Source organism: Nicotiana tomentosiformis, chromosome 9, assembly GCF_000390325.3.
Source record: "Nicotiana tomentosiformis chromosome 9, ASM39032v3, whole genome shotgun sequence".
Taxonomy (NCBI): domain Eukaryota; kingdom Viridiplantae; phylum Streptophyta; class Magnoliopsida; order Solanales; family Solanaceae; genus Nicotiana; species Nicotiana tomentosiformis.
This window is the reverse complement of record NC_090820.1, coordinates 42,720,421-42,728,319: the sequence shown is the minus strand read 5'-3', so window position 1 is coordinate 42,728,319 and position 7,899 is coordinate 42,720,421. Positions and strand designations below refer to the sequence as shown.

Sequence of the window (7,899 nt, the reverse complement as noted above, 5' to 3'; positions counted from 1 at the left end):
TTCACTTTTTTTTTTTTTTTTTTTTTTAAATAATTTCACTTTAGTTAGCTGTTAAGACAGATCAAGAACTAGAGCCCCATAACATTGGATAAAAGGGAAAAGAAGGAGTATTATTTTATTCCAAATATACATGTACACTTCCTGTACTCCATTTGGCAACATTGAGAACGCACGCGAGGAAATCAACCTCAGAATTCTCACTTACAACTTTCTTTTATTTTCCATTAGATTTTATTTTTAGAATCTGTATCACGAAGATCCATGAGGATTTTATGTACTACACTTTTCACCTTACTTCAATAGTTATCCCAAAACTTGCTTACTCAACCTAAATGATTATGATCATACTCTTACCTTTTCTTTTTGCTCCTTATATTCTCCTCTTACCCTTCCATTCTTTTTCCATCCTTTCTCACTTGTCTCCTTCTTTGAGGGTCTCTCTTCTCTTCCGTCACTAACTAATTTTCAAGTTTTAAAAAATGGGTGAAATATCTTGCTCTGTTAATGGAAATGGAAATGGCAATGGAAATGCAGTGATTGTAGGTCCAAGAAAGAGCTGTTGGTATGAAGAAGAGATTGATACAGACTTGAGATGGTGCTTTGCTCTCAATAGGTATCTTCTTTTTTCCACTCATAACATTGTATAAGCTGGGATTTTAGGTATATACCATTTAAGTGTACAAAACTTAACGTGGAATTGTAAAAGCGTTTTATTGGAAGTATCATGAACGCTTTTAGTATCAGAGTCATGAATCAGAGCGAGGTTGCATGTTTATTCAGGATATTCTTTTTTCAGTTAGATACCTACTAATACTATTATTCGGAAGATTAGTGAATGGGGCCATTACATGGTGATAGGAAAAAGATACATGCCTTTTTGTAGGTCGAGTCAATGTATGGCCCGTTCTGTCTGCTGAATGTTCATCTCAGGACAAGGATTTTACTTTTTCGTCATCCACTTGTTAATTCAATATCCTATGATATACTAGTAAGTTGGTGTCTTGGAATGTATATACTGCTTTCTTTACAAGTCTTCACGGAAAAGGTGGTAATGCAAAATTTTTGAAAAAAACAAAAATAACTTACTGTAATTGTTAATTTACTAGAATCCGAAATTAAAAGTTCTCTTTGTAAATAAAAATATTGATTCCTTTTGCGCAGCATTTTGCACACTGGTGCCACCCAATATCAAGACATTCAACTATTGGACACAAAACCCTTTGGGAAGGTTAGTACTGTTTTTCCCTTTACCGAAAAAGATTGCAACAAAATAGAGAAAGGGTGAAAAGAAAACATTTTCTTCTTTTTATTTGATAGCTTATTTTCTTTTTGAGAGTATTAACATAATTTGTTGGTTAATTATAAAACAGGCTTTGGTCATAGACGGGAAGCTTCAAAGTGCAGAGATAGATGAATTTATCTATCATGAATGTCTTGTCCATCCAGCTCTCCTTCATCATTCAAAGTATATATAACTTTTGTTTATTCCCACTAATTATTAGTGATCACTTTAATTAATGGCAGAAATACTCATTATGACTTTTTAATTATTTTTGGACATAAAGATTTGATTATTCGCACATAAAATTAACTTAGATAATTAATATACACTTGTCAGTCCTAGAAGCATATTCATTATGGGAGGAGGTGAAGGTTCTACAGCCAGAGAATTATTGAGGCACAAGACAGTGGACAATGTTGTAATGTGTGACATTGATGAAGTAAGTCTCTTCTTCCCTTTTTTCAACCTTATACCTAAGTTGATTATATTGAAGGTGAAGTTTCAGTAACTAAATTAAAACTCCAATCACTTCTCTACCATTTTTCATTTTCTTTCACATATCTTTTTTTTTTTTGTGCGTGTGGAAAAATTAGCACAATTTGATCAGTTAAGATCAATTATAGACAAGTGCATGTTTTCACTAAATATAAGTTGATAATTAGAAAAAAGATTATGGATAAACTATTGGAATCGGTCATTGATGATGTAAATATATACTCCTATATGTTTTGCACTGTTAGTGAAATACTTAAATTCATAAATAAAACCTACGTCTAAACTTGCTGCAGGAGGTGGTGGAATTTTGCAAGTCGTACTTGGAGGTTAACAGAGAAGCTTTCTCTGACCCTAGACTCAACCTTATTATCAATGACGCCAGGTTCTTTCCCCTTGTTTCTCTGTGCACCCTAATTTTATAAATTTATTAAATTTAGCCCTAATGAATTTTTCTTCCCTTTTTTTTTGATAATTAATGAATCTTGATTAACGTAAATGGTGTGATTTTGCAGGGCTGAGCTAGAGAGGAGGGAAGAGCATTATGATATTATAGTAGGAGATTTAGCAGACCCTATAGAAGGAGGACCATGTTACCAGCTTTATACAAAATCCTTCTATGAATTCATTGTTAAACCTAAACTTAACCAAGGTGGTATCTTTGTCACTCAGGTAAATGATGATTCTGTCTTATATTGTCAAAAGTAATTTTTCCAAATGTTAAATTAAAACATATATATGTGGGGAAGCTTAATAGATAAATTTCCAAAACCTTGTAGCGGTAACTACTAATACTAATTGGTTGTCAATTGTTAACATTTAACAGGCAGGACCAGCAGGAATTTTCAGCCATACAGAAGTCTTTTCCTGCATTTTCAATACTCTAAAACAAGTTTTCAAATGTAAGTTTCTTGACTGAAAAAGACGATTTAGCTTTCTGTTAATTACATTGTAATTCATTCTTGAAAACATGATATCTCAAAGGATAACCTTTAGTTATTTTGTTTCACAGATGTTGTGCCTTATTCAGCTCATATTCCTTCGTACGCTGACACTTGGGGATGGGTCATGGTATTATTACTTTTTTAACATTATCTCAAAAATTCTAATTTGTCTTAGGCTAATCGAACTGTTAAATGATATAGGCATCAGATACTCCATTTGTTATTAGCGTGGATGAATTGGACCTCAGAATGAAGCAGAGGATGAAGGGGGAGAACAGATATCTTGATGGGAAAACATTCACTTCAGCCTCTACATTGAGCAAAGCTGTTCGAAACTCGTAAGAAGCATCTCCATTTTCTCATTGGTGTAATTGTTAGACATTTAAATATCAATTATATTTTGTGCACTTTAACGCTGTCATGTTATTAAATTCCCACAATAACGAACATACAATTCTCTATATAAAGTAACTTGAAAATAGAGAATAATAACTTGTTATTGCACTTAATAGTGAAAAAAAAAGTTAGTCAGTTCATAAGAAGTGTATACAACTTAAAATTACTTTGTTTATAGTACTTTCTACAACGTTTTTGATGATTTGTTACTAAAAGGAATCTTAAATTAATGGCAGACTGGAAAATGAGACTCATGTTTATGCAGAAGGGAATGCAAGATTCATTTATGGACATGGAAGACACAATCAAGCATGATATGATGGAATAGAAGTTAAAAGGGGATCCCCTTGATTATAGCATATAAACCAAAAAGAAAAAAAGACTGCCAAGTTGGGAACTTTTCTACTTTACTTTTTTCATCTTCTGGTTTTAACTGAAAGTTATCTAGTATCACCTTTTCTTGTTTTGTTCTTTTTTGTTGGAAGTGGTGGGGGTTCTATAAGTATTTACTCTAAAGGGGAGAGGATCGGAGTTATGGCTTATGGATCTTTCTTGTTCTTTCTGTATCGGAATATATATGGTTAATAGAATATTACTACTATCTTTTAATTTGACTCTACAAGTACAATCTTTTGTTTTGAATCCCCAAGTTTTTATCACTTCAGAAATTTTATACATTGTGCTTCATTTCTTCTTTTTTCCTGTTATTACTTGAATTGTACAATAGTGTTAGGCCCTGTTCCATTAAGCTTCTTCAAAGCCATTTTGGGATTGGGCCAGAAATATTAGAGCAGGCCATGCTGATATGCAAAAGTCCAAACTAAGTAATTCCTTAGGTCGTGGTGATTAAAGCTACCATTTTGGGTAGCTAGTGCTTGGGCCTTCAAACATAGCAAAATATCTCCAAATAAATAAGCGATGCATGTGTCATTTTCATAAGCAAAATCACATTAAATTACATGTTAGGTCAAGCAAAATTCAGGTGTTAAAGTCATTGCTTATTAGCAAAAGGTGGATTAAAGATTTGAGCTTTGTGGATTTGAGTGGAGGCTTCTATTCCAGTCCATTTTGTACTCGTTTAATGAATTTCTTAACATATACATAATTTGGTCGAAGTGCATCAATAGCTATTTTTAAGTCCGCTATTTAAAATATATTAACAATTTATAATATATTTAAAGATTAACCAATTCACCCAAACTTCAGAACTAAGTATCCTGAATTTGGAAATTCAGGACTTAGTCCTGGATTTATCAGCTATTAATTTAAAATTCAGGACATAAGATTCGAACCTCAAGACACAATTTTCGAACACAATTTTCGAACTTTAGGACACGATATCCTGAAATTTGAATTTTGAGGTTTAAATTGTAGGATGCCGTGTCCTGAAGTTTGAGCGAAATTGACGAATCTTTAAATATATTGTAAACAGTAGATATATTTTAAACAACGCGCTTAAAAGTGGCTACCTAATGTCATTTCTACACATTATTTGAGTCAAAGCTAGTGATCCCATATATCATTAACACTAGCTACATCTGTTCCTATTTACCAATTTTGATTTTGTATTCTTACACGCATATACATAGTAGCGCATATCCGCCTTCATATAGAGTTAGGTCTTATGAGAATTTTCTCCGTGAGTATTCTGATACCAAAGGTGTAAGTTGACTTACTTTTGAATAGGTGAAAATGGAATTTACTCTGTAATTTGCAAAATTGGCTTCAAAATATCCGTCTACTAAATAAATGGAAAAAGAAATTACTACTCCTCGAAATCATAGAATTGTACACTTAATATTCCATAGTTGGTTGTGACTTGTGATGATTATGATCGATTGTTCCATTTGTTTGTGTTCATGCGTTTTATTAGTGCCATACTCAATTATGCGTGCTGTGGTGGACTCTGCTTATATCGTCAGCTTATAAAGAAGCCAAATCATTAGTGCTGTTAATTAGTATTAATTGTTGCGTCTTCATCCGTCAGCAATCAGCATCAATAACAATTATGCACACCGATCAACCACCTCGATCATATACTGGACGAAGGGTTCAGTTGAACCCTCTTGCAACATTCTGCCTCCGCCCTTACGTTTTGAATACGGAAAATTAGTTATGTACGAGGGAGTTAGACCAACTTGAACTTTGGTTACTAGACTAGAAGAAAGTAGAATAGTTGGTGTACTCTACACATTATAAAGAAAAGCAGAGATGCTTTTGAACGTATTCTAAATAGCATTTGTTAGGTGTCGGAATTTGTGACGACCCAATAGGTCGTTTTGAGTACTAGCTCCTTTTTTCGTTTTTTGGGACCTCTCGTAGCTTAATTTGATGATTTATGACTTACGCGCGATAGTCCGTGTGAAAATTCAAGAAAAATGTGATTTTTACTTAAACTGAGGTTTGAGTTGACCACGGTCAATGTTTTTCGTAAACGACCTCGGATCGGTGTTTTGACGATTCCGGTATGTACGTACGATATTTTTGGACTTGTACGCATGTTTGGTTGGGTCCCGAGTGACCCGAGGGCATTTAGGTGCATTATGTGAAAGATTGAAAATTTTGATTTTAAACTTAAAATCCTTGAGTTTTGATGATCGACTCTCGATATTTGATATTGTTTTGATGATTTAAGTGAGAGAGCGAGTTCATAGGATGTTATTATACTTGTGTGCATGTTTAAAATGGAGCCTGAGGGGCTGGGGTGAGTTTCAGATGAGTTTCAATTGATTTTGGAACTGTTGGTACAAGTCTTGCATTTGCGAAGACTTAATCGCAATTGCGAGCCTCGCATTTGCGATGTCAGGCTCACGAATGCGAAGTAGGAGCTGGGGGCTTGTCTTCGCTTTTGCAAAAAAATTCATCGCATTTGCAATCCGGGTATGGTCCGCATTTTCGACCATTTTGTCGCTTTTCCCAAATGCGAAGCTTGCACCGCATTTGCGACTTGGTGGGACTGTAGCACTATTCGCAGCCATTGCGAACAAGAGTTCGCAATTGCGATACCTGCAACTCGGTAAAAGTGGAGAATTTTGGGACTTAGCTTACTTTACAATATTTTTCAATCCTAAACTCTCTAGAGGGCATTTTAAAGAGGATTTTCTTCCCAAATTCATTGGTAAATAACTTTTACTAGTTTACAATCAATTTTAACTACTTTTCCATGAATTTTAACATCCAATCTATGAATTTTAAAGTAGAAACTAGGGGTTTTGGGTACAATTTAAGAATTTTAAAAATTGAGATTTAGACTTTAAATTGAGGTTGAATTTCGAAATAAATCATGTATCCGACTTGGGGGTGAATGAGTAGTCAGGATTTGGTCCGAATCTCGAATTTCGACTAAGCAAACATGTGGTTGACTTTTTTAATTTAGCTAAAGATTAAACCTTTTTCATTCGTGGGTGTTGACGATCAATTTTGACCCTCCCATTTATAACTAATTTACTTGCATTTAATGATTTTCAGTAAGTATATTGAAAATATTTTCTAATTAATAAATACTTATTTTCACATAAATTAAGTAATTAATGATGTTATATTAATAATTTAGTATTATAATTACAAATATATTACTCTTACTATTTTTGAAACTTTTACATTCATTACATGTATTTATAATTAATTTGATAAGGTTACTTCTTAATTTGGTAAAATAGCCTACTATTTCAAAAACATCCCGTAATTAGCGCCACAAATAGAAAATAGGATATTTAACAATTAATTAACTAATTATAGTAATTAGTAGTGTATTTGATGATTTTAATTTCTATTACATTTTATTGAACATATTTATGTATATTTAAATTAATTATAAAAGGGCTAAAAACCAAAAAGGCTATAATTGTAAATACTTAATTAAATACAATGTGGCTATCTATAAAATTATTTTTAGCCCAATACCGAGCCAATTACCCCATCTGACCCAGTCCTAACAACCCTCTAATCCATTTTGGCGATCCACGCCCTTCTCTCTACACCAATCAAAACTCGCCACGTCACTTTCCCACACCACTCACAAAAGAAACACAATCAATCTCAGCTGTCCATCTCTCAGATCAATGGCCCGTGTTTATCCCCATTTTTCCCTTTAATTTTAATACTTCCGTCAGATTCAATCTTAACCGTCCAAATCCAACAATCCAACGGTTGTTATATTACATCATTTTTATTGTTTAACCTCTGATTTATCAGGGTCGTTGATCTAAAGATCCAACGGCCCAAATCTCTTAAACCCCTTTAAACCCCTAAAGACCAATCCAATCCCCTCAAACTCTAATCATTTGTCTCCTAGACTCGGCTGTCCCCTTTCCCTTCCTCTCCCTATTCTTTTAAATCCCAGACCCCATCAATCCTAGAAACCTTGCACCAAATCATGCAAGGTTGTAAATCATGACTGCAAATCATCCCTTGTGCCCTCTGACTCCGCGAATGATGCCTATATCTCCCTATTTCATCAAATGAATTCAAAATCTCGAGTTTTCTGACTTTGACTCAAAGATGAAACTTCAAGTCTTCAAGATCTTCTTGTGCTGCAACAAAATTAGAGCATGCATGAGCATCTCATTATGTTTATTCGAAAATCATAGGTCAATTGCAATGACCTATGGATGTTTGGTCTTGGTCCGATGGTTTTCTCATCTACGACGGTTGTCTTCCACTCAGGTAAATCTCCTACGATTTTCCCCTCTGATCTTTTGATTTTCACTTATTTTGCTCGCATCATCAAACTCTCTGTCACTCACCACTATCGATTTGAATTTTGTTGAACCCTAAGGCTTCAAC

The 7,899-nt window shown here is 33.9% G+C and overlaps 1 protein-coding gene across 1 annotated transcript; it reads left to right on the top strand.

The window, feature by feature from the left end:
- The first annotated feature begins 387 nt into the window (after positions 1–387).
- LOC104088830 (thermospermine synthase ACAULIS5-like) lies at positions 388–3,736 on the top strand. The gene is made up of 10 exons (XM_009593573.4): positions 388–613; positions 1,162–1,228; positions 1,371–1,465; positions 1,619–1,721; positions 2,071–2,159; positions 2,290–2,446; positions 2,601–2,676; positions 2,787–2,845; positions 2,920–3,056; positions 3,351–3,736. The coding sequence occupies exons 1-10, from the start codon at positions 480–482 to the stop codon at positions 3,427–3,429; spliced, it is 996 nt and encodes a 331-aa protein (XP_009591868.1). The 5' UTR covers positions 388–479; the 3' UTR covers positions 3,430–3,736.
- The last annotated feature ends 4,163 nt before the right edge of the window (positions 3,737–7,899 follow it).